The 17,402-nt window shown below is 68.4% G+C and overlaps 3 protein-coding genes across 3 annotated transcripts; 1 reads left to right on the forward strand and 2 right to left on the reverse strand.

Annotated features, from left to right (window-relative positions):
* Positions 1–3,524: 3,524 nt before the first annotated feature.
* Positions 3,525–5,366, reverse strand: EMIHUDRAFT_229564 (hypothetical protein; the record flags this gene model as incomplete). Its single annotated transcript, XM_005785978.1, has 5 exons — positions 3,525–3,585; positions 3,911–4,002; positions 4,111–4,255; positions 4,340–4,950; positions 5,082–5,366. 5 exons carry the CDS (start codon positions 5,364–5,366, stop codon positions 3,525–3,527), a joined length of 1,194 nt encoding a protein of 397 aa, XP_005786035.1.
* Positions 5,367–5,420: 54 nt separating this feature from the next.
* EMIHUDRAFT_229565 (hypothetical protein) lies at positions 5,421–9,780 on the reverse strand (the record flags this gene model as incomplete). The annotated part of the gene is made up of 6 exons (XM_005785979.1): positions 5,421–5,756; positions 5,958–6,008; positions 6,162–6,677; positions 7,083–8,231; positions 8,412–9,395; positions 9,724–9,780. 6 exons carry the CDS (start codon positions 9,778–9,780, stop codon positions 5,421–5,423), a joined length of 3,093 nt encoding a protein of 1,030 aa, XP_005786036.1.
* Positions 9,781–12,532: 2,752 nt separating this feature from the next.
* Positions 12,533–15,460, forward strand: EMIHUDRAFT_111742 (hypothetical protein; the record flags this gene model as incomplete). The annotated part of the gene is made up of 6 exons (XM_005785980.1): positions 12,533–13,272; positions 13,691–13,748; positions 14,187–14,381; positions 14,665–14,763; positions 14,839–14,948; positions 15,067–15,460. 6 exons carry the CDS (start codon positions 12,533–12,535, stop codon positions 15,458–15,460), a joined length of 1,596 nt encoding a protein of 531 aa, XP_005786037.1.
* Positions 15,461–17,402: the final 1,942 nt, after the last annotated feature.

Genomic DNA, 17,402 nt, shown 5'->3' on the forward strand with positions numbered 1-17,402 from the left:
AGCTCAAGCCAGGCGCCGCAGCCCATGAAGAGGAGCGCAGATTAAAATGGCGCCGGAGGCTCCCCGAGAAGATTTGCCTCCACCAGTTCTTCAATCTACTGCTGCTCTTGGCAGGAGATTTGCCACTTAAGAGATCTCTAAAAGGCATCTACGATCTACAGTCCAAGGATCTTCCGATGTTGCGTAGAGATGTCCATGTATGACCAACTCGACCGCCGAGAGGCTGGGCTTGGCCGGCGGCGCGACGCGTGGCCTGTGCTGCGGCCATCTCGGACGTCGCAAGCGGTGCCAGCCAGCGGCTCGGCCGCGCATCCTTCACACACGCCGCCACGACCGAGATGAGCGGGCCCGGTGTCGAGTCATGGTGCGAGCTGCATGTGAGGGGCGGCTGTGGCCACAGCAGGTCCACCAGACGGACCTCAACGCTTGCCGTCGGCGTGCTGTCGTGGCGAGAGCCGAGACCGCTGCAGAGGAGCCGAGTGCAGTGGCGAGCCAGAGGCTACCAGGGCCACCTGGTGGTAGCCCTTGTCCATTCTGATCAGGGCTGTGCTTTGGTGGGGTTGTGTTTGAGCATGTGTGAAGTGGGAGTGCGTGCCGGCGGTGTCTGTGGCTGAAACGGGCGTGTGTGAGGCTGCAGAGCCGTGGTGTGAGCCAGAGTGAGCTTCATCACCCAAGATAAGTGCGGTTTGGGACGGCTTGGGCTTGCTACTGATGGGCCTGGGCCAGGAGAGCGACAGAGAAGGCGAGGTGGTGAGCTGGGAAGCCGCTTTGGCGGCACCTGGACGTGTCGCGATGAAGTGCCAAAAAGTACTGTTTGCGGCTATTGCTCCAAACTTCGGGAGAGAAGGCCTACATGTTATGACTGCATCCATGCGCCTGGTGCATGAGGGGTGTGGGTCGGGACGTTTCACAGTCGATGGCGCCGACAAGACCTCCGGAAAGCCCTCGCAATCGCTCGGCCCTGAGCAAGAGAGCAAGAGAGCCGCAGTGGTTGCCGCACGGCCCTGCAGCAGAGACTCTTGAGAGCAAGAGAAGCAGCGCACTGGTTGCCGAGATGCCTGTGCGGCTCTCCTTCCTCCTCCTGCCGCCGCTGTGCCTCGCTCTGCACTGGCTCGCGACGCTCGCCCTGGAGCCGCGAGCCACGGTGCCAGGCTGTGCGCTCGCCTTCCTGCTCCACCTCGGCTCCGTGCACCTTGCGCTCGAGCTGCTCGTCAAGTCGCAGTCGCGCGGGAGCGTTCGGCTCTCGACGCGCGGCGCGCACATCGACGTCGGAACGCGCCTCGTCGTCGTGAGCAAGCGCCTACAAGGCTTCCACCCGGACCACCTCTTCGAGTACTCCCACATCGGCCTCAGCGCGTGGGGCTATCTGCCCGTGCTGCTGGCGTGGTTGCTTGCTGTGCCCCGTGCGCACCCCGTGTCCCATCTCCATGCCGTTGCCGCGGCCACGGCGCTGACGGCTCTCTGCTGGCTCGCGCCGTTCCACTTGATCGCGCTCGCGTACACGGGTCGCGACGGCGAGATCCACGGCTTCGGGCTGAACATCTACGCCACCCTCAGCTGCGGCGGGCGCCGGTTCGAGGGCGAGCGCTTCTTCGCGATGGACTGGCACCAGGAGAAGCTGGCGGAGCGCGGCCCCGACGGCCGCTGGCTGCCGCGCGCGCAGCAACGCACGGTGCTGTGGCCGCACCTGCACCTCTGCTTCAGACGCCTCGAGTTTTGGCCGTGGGTCCTCGAACCGACGGACGCGATGGCCGACGCGATGGCCGACGCGCAGCGCAGGCGCGGCGAGGCGAGGGCCGAGAAGGCGCAGCGGCCCGTGGCGGCGGGAGTGCTGGTGGCCGACCTGCAGAGCGCCGTCGACCGTGCGGAGCGAGGCGCGTGCAGCGGCTTCGCGTCGCTCGGGCTCCTGCTGGCGAGCCGCGCCGCGAGCGACGACGCGCAGGACGGTGGCCTGGGTGGCGCCGAGGCGCAGGACGCGAGGTTGCGCCGCGCAGGCGCCCAGCTCTCGCAGCAGCTGGCGTCGCAGGCGGCAGACGAGGTGGCGGCGCGTCTCGCCGCCGAGGAGCGCGGGCCCGTGCTCGAGGCTGCGGCGGGCTTGGCGGGCCGGCGGGTGGGACAGGCCATCGGTGAGGCGCGGAGGCAGCTGGCAGCCGACTACGCCCGCTGCTGCACAGGTGGGCCACAGGTGCCTGCGTCTCCCAAGTAAGCCGTCTCGGAGTAGTATGTGTGGAGACATGAGGGGTGTCCCCTGTGAGACGCGTTCAGAACGCGCGCGAGACATCAGTACCGTAGCCCTCACTCAACACCCTCCGTCTCGTGTTGCTGAGTGGTAAACTTTACGTCCGTCCGTCGTTGCGCCGAGCCGCTACTACACGACACCTCGCGCACAAAATCTACGCAACCTCGAGCCAAGAGACGCAAGAGACTCTGCTAAAAGACTCTGCGCGCGCTTCGACTCCCGGTAATGCTAGAGCCGTAATGGACACTGCCTCGACTCACTCGGCAACGTAGAACGAGCTCTGGGCGCGCGCCAGCTGCGCGCCACGCCCGCGCCGCCCGCGTCGCTGCTCGTCGTCGACGCGGGGCGCACGGCGCAGGTGTAGCTCGACGCCATCTTCTCGCCGTGGGTCGCCTCGCGCTTCGTCCTCGTCGCAGCAACTGCCTCGGCAGCCCGCATCGCCGCCCCGTTCTCCGCCGCCCCGTTCTCCGCCAGCACCGGCTTGCTGTCGGCCGCGCCATTCTTGGGGGCCTCGCTGGCGGCGTGCCGTCCCTTGCCGCCGCGGCCTCTGCTGCGGCCTGCGCCGCCGCCACGCGCGCACGCTCCGCCTCCGCGGCTGCCGCAGCCGCCTCCAGCAGCCGCTCGTCCTCCTCTGCCGCGGCGGCGCGCAGCCTGGTCGCGGCTCCGAGGGTGAGGCCGGTCTGCGCACGGAGGTCCGAGGCGCCAAGCGAGGCGAGGGCGGAGAGACTCGACACATACGCCTCCGCCAGCGGCGCGCCCACCGCCTCCAGCAGCCGCAGCTCCTCCAGCAGCGCCACCATGCAGGGTGGTGTCGGGCGGCCGCGTCTTTGGCTGGCGCAACCACGCGCACAAGCTGGGCCGCGACATCTGGAGCGACCACTTCAGCGCGGATGGCGAGGCGCTCGAGCCCTTCGGCCTGATCAGCTCGCAGCACCCGCAGATCATCCGAAAGTTCCCCGAGCCCAAGTACCTGCGCGTGGGCGACACGCTCCAGCTGCACTGCGTGTACGACAACGCGGCGAGCGCCCGGCCGTCGGGCTACGGCTCCGACGAGAACGGCGAGATGTGCAACCAGTACATGGTCGCCGAGCTCTCGCTGCAGATGCAGTGCAACCAGACGGGCCGCTCGAGCTACGGACGGCGCATCTCGACCTGCCGTGAGTCGCCGCACGTGTACGTCGACGAGCAGGGCACCGCGCAGCCGCTTTCAGGAGCGGGCAGGTCGGCCGTCAACAAGAAGCCCATGCGCCTCGTGTAGCGCGAGACCCACGCGCAGGGCGTAATACTATGCGTGTGGCACTTGTTCGTACACCGTTCCATAGTCGATATGAGCAGAGAGGCGTATCCTGAGGCACGCTGATATACTAGATATGTCCAGAGTAGCGTTGGTTCTCGCCCGTGCCCGCACTGCTCCTGGGCCCCAGGGCGGTGTAGTCGTCGTGAAGCTGCTCGTCGCTCTCGTGCGCGGAGGCCGGCGCCGCGGCCGGCCTCGGCCTCGGCGGCGCCTTGCCGCCGCCGAGGCAGCCGCAGAGCCCGCTCTTTTTGGCGGGCGCGCGCGTGGCCGCCGATTCCAGCTGTTGCGCCAGCGCCGCCTTCTCGGAGGCGAGGCCTCGCTTCTCGGCCTTGGCGGCGTCGAGCTCCCTGCCCAGCCGCAGCAGCTTGCCCTCGTACGTGTCGGCGCTCACGCTGTTGGCCGCCTCGAGCTGCTTGAGCACGTCGCCCACCACCGGCAGCGCCTCCACCTCCGCCGCCGCAGCGTCATACTCGCCCAGCACGCGCCGCAGCAGCGCCGGCAGCGCGACGGCGTGGCCTTCGGCGGGCGGCGGCGCGCGGCCGTACGCGCCCAGCTCGGCACCCAGCTCGCCCGCCACGCGCGTGCACAGCGCCTCCGAGCGCGCCGCGAGCAGCAACCGCTGCGCCTCGCCCTCGGCGCGCACCGCCTCGCGCAGCTGCTCCTCGAACCCCGCCGCCGCCTCGCCCACCGCCGCGGCGCGGAAGGCGCGCAGCGCGGCGTCGCTCAGCTCGAGGTGCGTCTCGTGCCACTCCTCCACCGAGGGCGGCGGCTCGCGCTGCGCCGCCGCCGCCGCGCCCTCGCGGTACAGCTGGGTCGCCGCCTTGAGCGCGCGCTCGTTCTCGGCGGCGACGACGCCGGCCCACGCGGTCGAGATGGTGGGGAGCGCACCGTCGTTGATCGCGCGCACGTACGCCTCGGCGAGCCCGACGAGCATCCGGCCGTCGAGCTTCGTGCCGTGCAGGCTCTTGCTGCGCATCGCGCCCACCACCGCCGCCTGCAACCTGCCGACGCCGTGCTGGAAGGCGGGCGCCAGCTCGGCGAGCGCGCAGTCGCCCAGCGTCTTGAGCGCCTCGGGCGGCAGCGGCGTGCCGAGCGTCGGGTGCGGCAGCGCGATGCAGCTGCGGTGGCGGAAGAGCGCCGTCAGCCCGGCCCTCGTCTCGTTCTGCTCGCGCACCGCCGCCGAGCTGCCCGGCTTCTGCCGCAGGCAGTCCTCGAGGTACTCGTCCTCCGAGATCGGCCTTCCCGCCTCGTCGAGCAGGTCGAGCTGGAAGTCGCGCAGCAGCCACACGAACTGCGGGAAGTGCTCGGCCAGCAGCGCGCCGCCCGCGCCCTCGGCATCCTCCGCGTTGACGCGGATCCGCTTGATCAGCTGCACCACGAGCGACAGCTGGTCCATCGCGCCCGAGTTGATGGCGCGCTCCGAGTTGTACACGAAGATGGACAGAGCAGGATTGCCAGACAGAAGATCTTCGCGTCGTGACCCTCGGTCTGCTCGATCGACGAGAGGCCCTCCGTGTCGATCAGCAGCAAATTGGACGGCGCGCCCACTGCCGCTGCGCCCGCCTCGTGGTGGATCGGCGCGCCCCAGATCCAGATGCCCTTGGTGCATGCCTGCACGCTGCTGACGACCAGCGTGTTGCTCTCCGGCGCGATGCGGATGAGCTGGACCGGCTCCGCCAGCTCGCGAGGGCACTTGGTGCCGGAGCCAGCCACGAAGGAGGCGCGGGCCTTCGTCGGCTTCGGCATGAACAAGCTGTTGATGTGAACTCTTTGAAAGTTTGCACTTTCTACCGTGTAAGTCGAGGCGCTGGGCAATTTCAGTTTAAAGACCATACGAAAGGATGTGTGCAACGTAAACTACGATTTGAACGCGGACGTACTGTGCGCTCACCAAGCGGGCCGCCGGTGGTTGAGCAGAGGCGTGCCGTCGGCCGTGCGCACGGCCTCGCCGATGCCGCCCTCGCCCGCGCCCGGCACCGCCACGCACGAGAAGAGCGCGAGGCGCGGCGCGGTGCCCATCGCCTCGAGCCGCGCTGCCGTCTCGCCCTCCGCCTCGCCCTCGGCCGGCGGCGGGCCCCCCAGCTTGCCGCCCCACGCGTGGTGCGCCAGCCGGCGCTGCGCCGCGGTGACGGGCGAGCCGTCCTCCCAGTGCGTGCGGCCCTTCAGGCACGCCGCGAGCGAGCGGTCGTCCGTCACCCCCGCGGCCGCTGCGAGCGAGACGGCCTGGTGCGCCTCGGCCAGTGCCGTCGCCGCGCCGCCCATCACGGCGCCGGTGACGGCGGCGACGTACGCAGAAAACTCGGGCGGCGCGCCGCGGCGCAGCTCGTCGAGCGCGCCGCCGCCGGCGCGCGCGGCGGTCCACACGGCGCGCGGCGTCAGGTTGTCCTGCAGCCGGTAGAGCCGACGGTAGTCGTCCGACTTGACCTTGGCGCGGTGGCAGCCGCCGTCGGCAAAGGCGAAGCGCACGATCAGCCCCTCGCACGCCCGCCCGTCGAAGGCCGCCGCCTCGGCCACCAGCCGCCGCAGCCGCTCCGGCCCCGCTGGCGCGTCGGCGTCGTCGGCCGCGCCCTCCGCTGCGGCGCTGTCGTGGGCGGCGGCCCCGCCACGGCCGGAGGCGACGAGCGGCACGAGTGGCAGCGCGGCACGCCTCGCGTGGTCGGCGAGCTCGGCACGCGGCAGCTCGCGCCCGTCGGCGTCGTAGGCGGCGCAGAGCGTCACGCCCTCGCGCGAGGCGGGGTAGCGCACCACGACGAGGTTGGAGGCGAAGAGCAGCTCGCACACGTACGTCGTGCCGCGTGAGAGCTCGGCCCACACCGCGCGCCCCTCGAGCCACGCGCGGCCCCACGCCGCCTGCTCCGAGTGCCACGCGCGCTTCGTGGTGAGCCGCCACGCGCCGCCATCGTGGAAGAGGAGGCCGAGGCTGCCGTCGAGCTTCTCGGTCGCCTCCCACGCGACGCTGCGCGCCAGCAGCTCGTCGAGCGAGACACCGTCGGCTCCGAGGTCGAAGAACTTGGGGAAGGGCGTCGCGAGCAGCTCGGGCGCCGCACCGTGCCGCGGCTCGCGCACCACCAGGCCGCGCGCGAGCATCAGCGCGCCGCTCCACTCCTTGACATTCTCGCGGTAGTGGTAGATGGTCGCCGTCTCCTGCCCGCCGCCCTCGGCCACGCTCACCTTGCCCGCCGCCGCCGCGGCGCGTAGCGCCCGCACGAGCGCCGGCAGGTCGGCGCCGCGCGCGGGGTGGCGCGGCCGCCACGCGACGCTGCGCACCAGCTCGGCGAGCCTCTCGCGGTAGCCGCGCTCCTCGCCGCCCGCCGGCCACGCCGCCTCCTCCGGCCGCGTTGCCGCCCCGAGCCCGCCCGCCGCCTCTGGCGGTGCGGCCTGCACCCACTCCATGCCGCCCGCGCCGTCGTCAACGCCGTCGACCACAGCGGCGGCATCGTCGCCGCCGCCACCGCCGCCGGCTGCGGCCGGTTGGTCGGTGGGCGGCGGCGGCGGCGGCTGGGCGGGCAGGTGGCGCGGCTTGTCGATCCAGCCTGCGTCGAGCTCGACGTTCGAGTCGTACACGGCGTACTCGCGGATGACGGTGCCTACCTCGTGCTGCGCCGCATGGAGCGCTGCGCTCAGCGCCTCGAGCCGCTGCTGCGCCGAGCTGCGCCCCATGTCGTACAGCCGCAGCGTCACGAAGCGGTGGTGGTACCCGCCGCCGAGGCTGCGCAGCGCCGAGCGCGAGAGGCGCGCGTCGTGTGTGCCGACGAGCGCGGCCAGCGCGGCGTGGTCGTAGGAGGCGGGGAGGCGCAGCTTCCAGTGGAATTCCCAGTAGTTGTGCGGCGAGAGCGCGGCGGCCTCGGCGTCGGTGTGCGGCACGCCGGGGTTGGAGAAGGTGCTCTCGATCTTGACGCGGCTTACGCTGAAGCCGTACCCCACCAGCCGCTGCGAGAGGCGGAAGGCCGCGACGTGCACCTCGGGCAGCGTCCCCTTGACGTACGACGCCGTCATCAGCTGCGTCGGCCGTGCGCTCTTCGCCGCCGGCTCGACGAGCGAGTTCTCGATGAGCACGGCCTTGACCTTGCACGCGGCGCACGCCTCGCGGAAGGTGGCGAGGCCGCCCTGCGCCTCGGTCGGTGTGTCGACCGTCACGTGCAGCTCGAAGAGCCCGCGGTTCCCCTCAAGCACGCCGTACGCCGTCTCGGAGCGCAGCCGCGACGCAAGCTCGAGCAGCGGCTTCAGCCGTGGGTGGATCGCGTAAAAGGACGAGCCCATCTCGCCCAGCGTCTGCGCGCAGCCGTCGGGCTCCCAGCAGCGGTTCCAGCCGTACGGCGCCGCGCCGCGAACCGGGTGGACCACCCGGCCCTCGAGCTCGCCCTCGAGCACCTCGACGCGCTGCCCGTCGGCCGTGTACGCCACGACGGCGCGCATCGCGCCCGCGGCGCCCGCGTGCGCCTTGGCAAAGGCGCGCTCGTCCGCCGCGCCGATGCGGTGGTAGAGCCGGCCGCCGTGGGCGGCGTCGGCGCTGTACAGCTCGAGGTAGACCAGGTCGACGATGACGGGCGCGCCGAGCGCGGCGTGGCAGTGGAGCGCGAGGCCGCGCGCCGCGTCGGCGGGGCTGACGGCGCCGGTGGCGAGGCCCGGCGGGAAGCGCAGCGCCTCGGGCGGCTTGTACTCGGAGGGCACGATGAGCGTCGCCCACTCGGCGAGGACCTTGCGCGCCTCCTCCCACTTGCTTGGGTTGGCGCCGCACAGCACGAAGTATGCCTCGGGCGCCGGCGCGGTGCGCGACGCCTCGCGCGCCGGCGCGGACGGCACGGCGGCGGCCGCCGGCGCGCGGCGCGGCAGCAGCCGGCGGCCCGCCTCGCGCTGCGCCATCTCCACTTGCTGCACCTGCCACGCGGGCGCGATCGGCGTCTCCTCGCCCGGCAGCGCCGCGTACCCGAGCGCGCGCAGCACCGCCGCGCACGGCGCCGCCACCGCCGCAACGCACGGCGCAGGCTCCGCCGGCACAGCCAGCGTGTGGGGCGGCAGCGCGCCGCCGTGCGCGTCGAGCAGCGAGGCGCGCCAGCGCGCCCAGTTCTTCTTGGAGGTCGGTCCCGAGGCGAAGTGGCCGTGCGCCACGCGCACCACGCGTGAGAGCGGGTAGCCGCGCGAGCTAAAGGCCACCTCGACGGCGGCGGGGAGGAGCGCGGCGTCCAGCGCGCCGCAACGCGCCATCAGATACAAGTCGAAGAGGTCCTTCGGACGCCAGTAGCCCTTGGGGATGCCCTGCGCGCTCAGCCCTGCCGCCTCGCGCTCAAACAGCCCATGCAACTTCCACCCGAAGAGAGTCTCGAGTCTCGCGGCGCGGGCGCACGGCACGCGGCCGCCCACGACGGCACGCAGCGCTACTGCGTGCGCGGGCGGTACCAGCGGGTCGCCCCAGCCGACGTCGACGCTGCACGTCTCCCACCCCGCGTCGCACCGCAGCCGGTAGGGCACGCTCGCCTTGAGGGCCGGGTGCTCGGTCTCGGTCCACGTGCGCTCGCCCACCACGCCCTGCGCGTCGAACTCGAGCCCGTCGCCCACTGCGACCGTGCAGACGTCGCGCAGCATTGCGAGCGTCGCCTCGAGGTCGTTCTCGTGCTCGCCCAGGAAGTCGAGGTCGGCCGGCTGCCGCGGCGTCTGCGGGCAGTAGCCGCGGAGCAGCAGGCCGCCTCGGAGGACGAGCAGCTCGCGGTGAGGCGTGCGGTGCAGCCGTCGCAGCATGCCCTCCAGGGCGTGGAGCTTCTTGCTGTGGCCCACCAGTGCGCGCACGCGTCGCTTGCGTTGGAGCACGAGGAGGTAGAGTGCTCCAGCGCTCGCCACACAGAGCGTGAGCAGCAGCAGCAGCAGCTGTGGCCACAGCTCCTTTTCTCCTCTCTCCGGCGGCGGCGATGGCGGCGGCGGCGGTGATGAGAGGAGGCGCGAGAACGACTTCAACCACTTCATGTGGCTTGGGCCGACCTACATGCACCGTCGGCGAACCTCTGCCCCCCCCTCCCCCCATCTATCTCGAGGTTCTCGAGGTGGATGTAAGGTAAGGTAAGGTAAGGTAAACTTCTCCACACACACGAGGTGGTGGGGCAAGGGGGGGCAACCCTCGCGTCTCCACGTCTAACGACAGGAGCCCCACGGCATCTATGATGTATCTTATTCCGGGGCCGGTGTGCGGGGAGCGAACCTTAACGACCGCCCAGAAGCTTTCTGAGCGAGCCAATCGGGCCAGGATCATCAGCATATGTCCCCTCCACAACATCGTGGGCGTTTGAGCGGTATTTGAGGAGCACCGCGACTCTGAAGTTCGGCCGGGTGGTCGGTGAGTGTCCGGTGGCGAGAATTCATGCGCTTGTGAGTACCGAAAATACTAGCCTCCTGGTGCCCCTGTCTTGTCACGTGACCGTGTCAACAATACCTGCTCTCTGCGGGACCCCCCCTCCACGGCTCCGCTCTCTTGAGAGGATGACAGCTCTATTGACTTCCTCACTCTATACAAACACGTAATTAAAGTAGCCCCGGTACAGTGATCATGGCACATGGGCGTCATTCGCTCAGTACTCGAAGGCGTCGGCGTGGCCCAGCTTCTTGAGCGCCCCGAGCACCTGGCCGCAAAAGGTCGGCCCTCCCGCGTAGAGCACCGTGCTGCCGCTGAGCGCCCCGCGCCCGACGTCGCCGCCCGTGAGGTCCGCCGCGCGCAGCCGCCCCCCCGCGGCACCCGCGCTTCCACCGCCGCCACCGCCATCGCCGCCGAGCCGGGTGACGACGACGCCGGCGCTCTCGAGCTTTGCGAGCTCCGGCGCGGCCCACCGAAGTCGACGCTGGGAGTCACACTCGTCAAACCATCGCAGCATCACGCGGTTTGCATGTACCACCCACATCCCCTCCACCGCTGAGAAGGCGCAGATCGACCGCCGTGCCGCGTAGTCGTCGTTAAGGAGCGGTTTTTGGAGCCGTACGAAGAGGTCCCAGACGGGCGAACATGCGGTTTTTCGACGACCACACGCGATGTGGTATCTGCTTTTTGCTAAAAACGGGCCGCCTAGTGCAGCATCACTAGTACAACACGCAACCACACTGAGAGCTCCACACTAGCCGGTATAGGCGAGCACCGGCGGCCTCACCGTCGCCGCTCACGGCGGAGCCGCCGGCGGAGCCACGGTCCGGTAGTCGCCTTTTTCTTTGGGGGGACATGAGCTGGCCAGGACATCTCCGATGGCTCGGCGAGCCTCTAACCCCCGTCTTGGAGCGCCATTCCCCAGGAGGGGGGGGGAGGAAGACGGAACTGAGCACTAGGTTCGTGATCCCGTTGCCGGCGCAACGGCTGGGACAGGGGCGGCAAGCGACGGGCGGGTGAGCGACCTTTTGAGCGGCCGTGAGCTCGCCGGGACGTCGCCGATGGCTCGGCGAGCCTCTTCCCGCCAGCGCGGGGCGGCCTACCACAGGAGGGGGGGGGAGGAAGACGGAACTGAGCACTAGGTTCGTGATCCCGTCGCCGGCAAAGGCTGGGAGAGGGGCGGCAAGCGACGGGCGGGTCCGCGACCTTTTGAGCGCCAATGAGCTCGCCGGGAGGCTCTCGATGGCTGCCTGCACTTCTTCTCGACGGGCTTTCGTCGGGCCGTGCCTGGTCGGCGGGGCTCGGGTGAGGTGAGCGGGCGGGAGTCGCATATGAGTGTCGCGGGCAGTGGCGAGTGTGGGGGTAAGGTAAGGTAAGGTAAGGTAAACTTCTCCACACACACGAGGTGGTGGGGCAAGGGGGGGCAACCCTCGCATCTCCACGTCTAACGACAGGAGCCCCACGGCATTTAAAGTGCAAGGCCCGGTGCGCGTGGGTGAGCGGTGTGTGTGTGTGTGTGTGTGTGTGTGTGTGTGTGTGTGTGTGTGTGTGTGTGTGTGTGTGTGTGTGTGTGTGTGTGTGTGTGTGTGTGTGTGTGTGTGTGTGTGTGTGTGTGTGTGTGTGTCACGTCACTGCATCCTCTGCCGGTTCCTCCCGTCGCCTTTCTTCTTTGTTCGAATGTTTTTCAATCCATCCTTCACGAAGCCCTCCCATGTAGCTAGCGTTCTTTGCGAATGTCTCGAGATGGTCAGCAGGCGCTGTCTGCTCGCGGCCTGTGCGGGCCGCTCGTCCTCCTCGCCCTTCTTTCGTCCTCCCGTCCCTCCCCTCCACCATGGCCTCCTCGGTACTTCTTTCTCCATCCGCCTCGCCCTGCCTTTTCGTATCGTGCCGTTCGCCCTCCATTCGGTGACCTCCATGGCTGTCCGCATCCTTTTGGGTGGCGCTCTCGATACCGTTGCGTCAACCTCGACGTCGCTGTCGCCCTCCCCGTCCCCGTCGTCGCCCGTGCCTCGGTTCGCGTCATTGGTAGCGTTTCCGTTGCCCCCTCGTGCTCCGCCGTCGCCCTCTCTGCTCGGGCCGTTCGCGATTTCGCTCCTCCTGCGTGTCGCCCCTCCCCCCCTGCCTTCGTCGTCATCGTCGCTGTCGCGAAAGCCCTCCGGCCCCTCGATTCCCTCGTCTATCCCCCCCACTGCGTCGTCCCAGTTTATATCCTCATCCTCTGTGCGCGTTTTCGTTCCCTCCCCTTCTCCATCGTTGTCGCCTCCGTCGACTGCGGCGCTGTCTCTGCCCTCGCCTCCGTCCTCCTCGTCTCGCCTGCCGTCGTCCGGGGTTACGGGAATCTTTTATTTTGGGCGCGAGCGGAAGAGAGAGGGGATCGGCTAAAATCCGATCGCGCTCATGAAGGATTGGAGCTGGTCGATCAGGTTTATCCGAGACACGGCATCAGCTCGCTATAGGGACACGTCCCATGCAACAAAGGAGAGCGGGTCTGGCCATCCACACAAGACGCCCATACACACCTCAGCCCGCAATGCTCGCTCACCTTCTTGCGCTCGCTGCCACAGCGTCGCCGACGGCTTCGCCTACCGCCAGCCCCACAGCGTCGCCGACGGCTTCGCCTACCGCCAGCCCCACAGCGTCGCCGCCCGCGTATCCGCCGATGCCGCCCGCCCCGCCGCCCGGCGCACTCGCTGCGGGCGGCGTGACTGTCGACGTGCTCGGTCAGTCGGGCAAGCTCACACTCTCCAACGGCGACAATAGCATCACCGTGACGATGGACAGCATCTACGAGCTCGATGCATCTGGCACGCAGATCGGGAAATCTGGACCAAACAACTGCAAGCACTCGCGCGAGCAGTTTGCCAGCACCGACTTTGACGTGTATGCGCCCACCCGCACCTACGCCTACGGCGTGCCTGCCTGGCAGACTGTCTTCAACGTGACCTTGTTTGACGAGAACCAGTGCGACCTCACGTGCCCAAGCAGCAGCCCCAACCCCCAGCGGCGCCGGCTCGAGTCCCGCCCTTGCGGCGACGCCGGCGTGCTCCAGGTTGATGTGCTCGTGTTTGAGCACGACGGCATCATCACACCAACTGACAACGAGTCGTGGGCAGTGGTTGGCGGCACGGTCAAGTTTTCCGTCTCCGTGCTCAACTGGCCCTTTTGCAGCGGCGAGAACGACCAATCGACGGACATGGGAAAGGCTTGCATGGGCAAGACCGGCGCTGGGCTCGAGCTCGAGATCGAAATCAAAGGCTCGAGCGAGGTCAATGGCACCCTGCCCGCGGGCGAGAAGCGCTACACGCTCGCCACCAACGCCCAGCGCGGCAACGACATCACCCTTGAACTCTCGGACGAGGTGTTTGTCGATGGGGAAGAGTGGCGGGCAATGGAGCAAGGGTACCCAGCGCTCACCTATCAAGGTGGTAAGCAGGTCTTCACTTTCCGACTCCCTAAATTTGCGTCCTCTGCGCTCTACGACCCGCTCGTGCAAGGGCTGGAGACGGATGTTGAACGCCACCTCGTCGATTCCGGAATGAGGGTTGGTGTGATCATCGCGATTGCCCTTGGCTCGTTTGCAGGCATCGCCGTGCTGGCTCTTGTGCTTGCGACATGCTATCGCCGCTCCGTTGCCGTCAATCAGCCCGCTGCACCGGCACGCAAAACGGTCGGCATGGGTGGGGAGGATCCCTCCCAGGCCGCGTGAAGTACACTCGAATGTGCAGCCGGGCCGTCGACCATCGCAGGTCACTCGTCCCAGCCGGCCGCTTGAAGAAGGTGGATTGGGTCGCTCTTCCCCCCCTCCCCTTCACAACAGGTACGCGCTGCTCAAGCTCAACCGCATCCCAGGCCGCTCGCTCATCTTCGTCAACGCGGTGGAGCCGCGGCTTCCGCCTCAAGCTCTTCTTGGAGCAGTTCGGCGTGTCGTCGGGCGTGCTCAACTGCGAGCGCTGCCGCCTGTGTCGTGATGGATTGGCGAGGAGTGCGTCCTGACTCAGAGGTGCAACTGCGACGGAACAGGCGAGCTGCCGCTGGAGTCGCGCTGGCACGCGATCCAAGCCTTCAACAAGGGGCTCTTCGACATCCTCATCGCCACCGACGACCCGAGGCTGATGGCTGCGCGCGGCGCCGCCGCACAGGCGCGAGATCGGATCTCGCCGAGAGATCGCCGAGAGATCGCCGGGAGATCGCCGAGAGATCGCGGGGAGATCGCGGGGAGGTCGCCGAGAGGCCAGCGGGAGCGAAGCCGAGAGACTCGGCTGCACATCGATCTCTCGGTGGCACCTCGTTCTCTCGGCTGCATCGTGGCGCAGGCGCATGCGGACGCCGTGGCGGCCGGCGGCGCTGTGGCGGACGGGGAGGCGGCGGCGGCGGAGGGGGGGGGCGAGGCGGGCGGCGGTGGAAAGAAGCGGAAGCGCAAGGGCGGGGGCGGCGCCGCGGCGGCGCCGCCGACGGCCTCCGACGCCGAGTTCGGCGTCTCGCGCGGCGTCGACTTTCGGGACGTGACGGTGTGAACAGCGCCTAGCTAGTCGACAGCTCATCAGGGAGGTGTGAACAGGGAGGTGTGAACAGGGAGGTGTGAACAGGGAGGTGTGAACAGAGAGGTGTGAACAGCGCCTAGCTAGTCGACAGCTCATCGGGAGGCCACACACACCCATGGTCCACTTCACGGTCGATCGAGCGGTGCACAGGGGTGGAGTGGGGAGACGCGACTCTGGCGGGACGCTGAGACAGTACTGCGGGGACAGGGCAGTCCTGCTGAGCTGAGACAGGACGGTACTGCCGAGACAGGCCGTCATCAACATGGACTTGCCCCGCGGGCTCCCGACCTACCAGCACCGCGTCGGCCGCACGGCGCGTGCGGGGCAGGGCGGCACCGCCATCTCCATGGTGGACGACGCCGCTCGCCGCCGACGCCCGACGCCCCCCTGGGCGGCGCCTCTCCACGCCGCCTGCTGTGACCAGGTGGACGACGCTGACGCCGCCGACGCCGCGCTGCTGCAGGCCCTGCGCGGGGAGTATGGCGACGCCCTCCGCCAGTTCTCGGTCGACTTTCGCAAGCTGTCGGCGTTTCGGTACCCGAACCCACCCTTCCCCCACCCCCACGGTACCCGAACCCACCCTCCCCTACACCCACGGTACCCGAACCCACCCTCCCCTACACCCACGGTACCCGAACCCACCCTCCCCTAGGTACCGCGTGGACGACGCGATGCGCGCGGTGACGCGCGCGGCGGTGCGCGAGGCGCGGCTCAAGGAGATCAAGCAGGAGCTGCTGCACTCGAAGAGGCTCTCGGAGCACTTTGCCTCGAACCCGGACGACCTCGACGCGCTGAGGCACGACAAGCCGCTCGCCACCGTCCGCCGCCAGCCCCACCTCGAGAACGTGCCCGCCTACCTCAAGCCAGACACCGAGGGCGCCACCGCCGCCGTCGCCCCCGTGGCCAGCCGCCGCCGGCCGCGCGACGGCCGCAAGGCGCGGCGCCCCGCGTCCGCCTTTGGGGGTGGGGGCAGCAAGCGGCGCAAGGACCCGCTGCAAACCTTCAAGGGCGGCGGCGGCCGGGCGGGCAAGGGGCGGCGCAAGTGAGCGGCGCGGCGGTCGGCGCCCCCCCCTCGACAGTCTCTCTGAGTCGCTCTGACGCCTGGGCCGCTCGCTCGCACGTCTCGTTGCTCCGTCCGTGTCAGCGGGCGGCGCACTCCTGTGTTTCTTCACGCCACTTCAATTCATCCATATAAATAAAAACGGACACCTCTAAAGGGTGTGCGGATGCTGAGTTGACGGAAATCGGAGGACGCGACCCACTTCGCCACAGACGGTCCCGCGCCTCGCCGCTATGACGGCGACACGGCCGCAGCTCGTGTGCGTGTCGCCCTTTGTCCGGAGTGAAAAGTCCAACGCGCTCGTCGGTGACGGTGTCCTCCAACCTGCGCCACGCTCGGCGAACCTCGACAGCGCCTTCGGTGGCATGCAGCTCTTTGCGTCAGAAGCCTGGAGAGCAGCTCCTCTGCTGCTCACACGCTCTGCACAGTTGGAACAGCCTGCTGTGCGGCTGCCACAGCTGTCACAGCGACGGGCTCGCCCTCACTGGCCCTCAGTCACTTGTGCTGCGGCTTGTGTGAGCGACACTGCTCGGCGACTGCCGGCACACTGTGAGACCGTGGGTGTTGAGGTAAAACCACGCTACCAGCGCTTGGTCACATCGGCCCGGCCGGCCTGGGTGGCATCTCTTCATCTTCACGCGCCAGGTGGGAGGGAAGTGGACGGGGCCCTGAGCCGACCTAGCCCTAAACGGAATGGGGCGCCCAACACGTGCCCGGATTACCGTGCCCCTTGCACGCCGGGCACGGCCTTTCGGTTCGTGAAGGAGAAGTGCGTCTTGGGTCCGGAGTTGTGCGTTTATGTGAAGGAGAAGGGTCGGTGCGTGTCGTGCCCCCCTCGCCTTGGTGAGCAGTCACATCCGTGCTCCCCGCCATCTCCATCGCCTGGTCTGCGAATGCTTATCAGCCACGAAAGGAGAGCGTGGCCGAGGGTTGCATAGACTCGATCGCAAGATCCCAGAAAGGCACCTCCGCCTCTGGACAGGGTGGGTGGCCCGCACTAATCGACCCCTGTTAAGTGACTCGTTCGCTTACCACCCACTGTGATTTTGTGTGAGCTCTGTGTCTTCCTTTGCCAACAACATACCTACAACAGAAAAGAACGGAAAGCATACAACTGTACGGAGCGAACGGGGCGCTGCGTTTCATCATGATTCCTTGTGCGCGGCGCTCAAGGCTCTCCAGTCCTGTGGCGCCTCGCGTCTGAGCACCAAGACCCTGCGGGTTGAGCACGGAAATTTCTCGTACCGCCGGTGCGAATGATGCGTTGCATGAAGTGCCTCGCCACCGAGCAGATGCTCCCCTCCTCGCTGTCCGACGACGAGGGTTCCTGCACCTTCTCCATGCTGAGCGCTGACTTTGTGCGCAAATTTCCCGGCAAGAGTCTGCCATTCTTCCAGGAGATTCGGGATAAGTTCACAACCGACGAGCCGCTCGTCGAAGTGGCGCTCGACTACGCCGATGTCGTGAAGGGCACTCACCTTGAGACGACGTTGGCGGTCTCGCACCGCTGGATGCAGCCAGACCATCCGGACCCCGACGGCGAGCAGCTCAAGGCCCTCAAGGGCTTCCTCAACTCGCCCGACGGCAAGAAGATTCAGCGCATCTGGATCGACAGCGCTTGCATGCCGCAGGACCTCCCCAAGGGCTCGCGCAGCGCGGAGGACGAAGCCGCCTTCAAGAGGATGCTCAAGGAGGTGAACCGACTCTACCTCGGCACCACTGTCCTGATCCTCCTCGATATGTCGTACGTGTCGCGCTTCTGGACTCAGTTTGAGTCGTGGATGTCCATGCAGTACCCCACCCCCTCCGGCCTGAAGTCGGCGGTGGGTACCAAGAACGAGCGGCACCATATCGTGTGCATCCAGAACGCCGCTGCGCAGGCCGAGTCGTTCACGAAGCTGCTCATCGACCAGTGGGCGAAAAAGACG

Source organism: Emiliania huxleyi, assembly GCF_000372725.1.
Source record: "Emiliania huxleyi CCMP1516 chromosome Unknown EMIHUscaffold_156, whole genome shotgun sequence".
In the NCBI taxonomy this organism is placed as follows: Eukaryota; Haptophyta; order Isochrysidales; family Noelaerhabdaceae; genus Emiliania; species Emiliania huxleyi.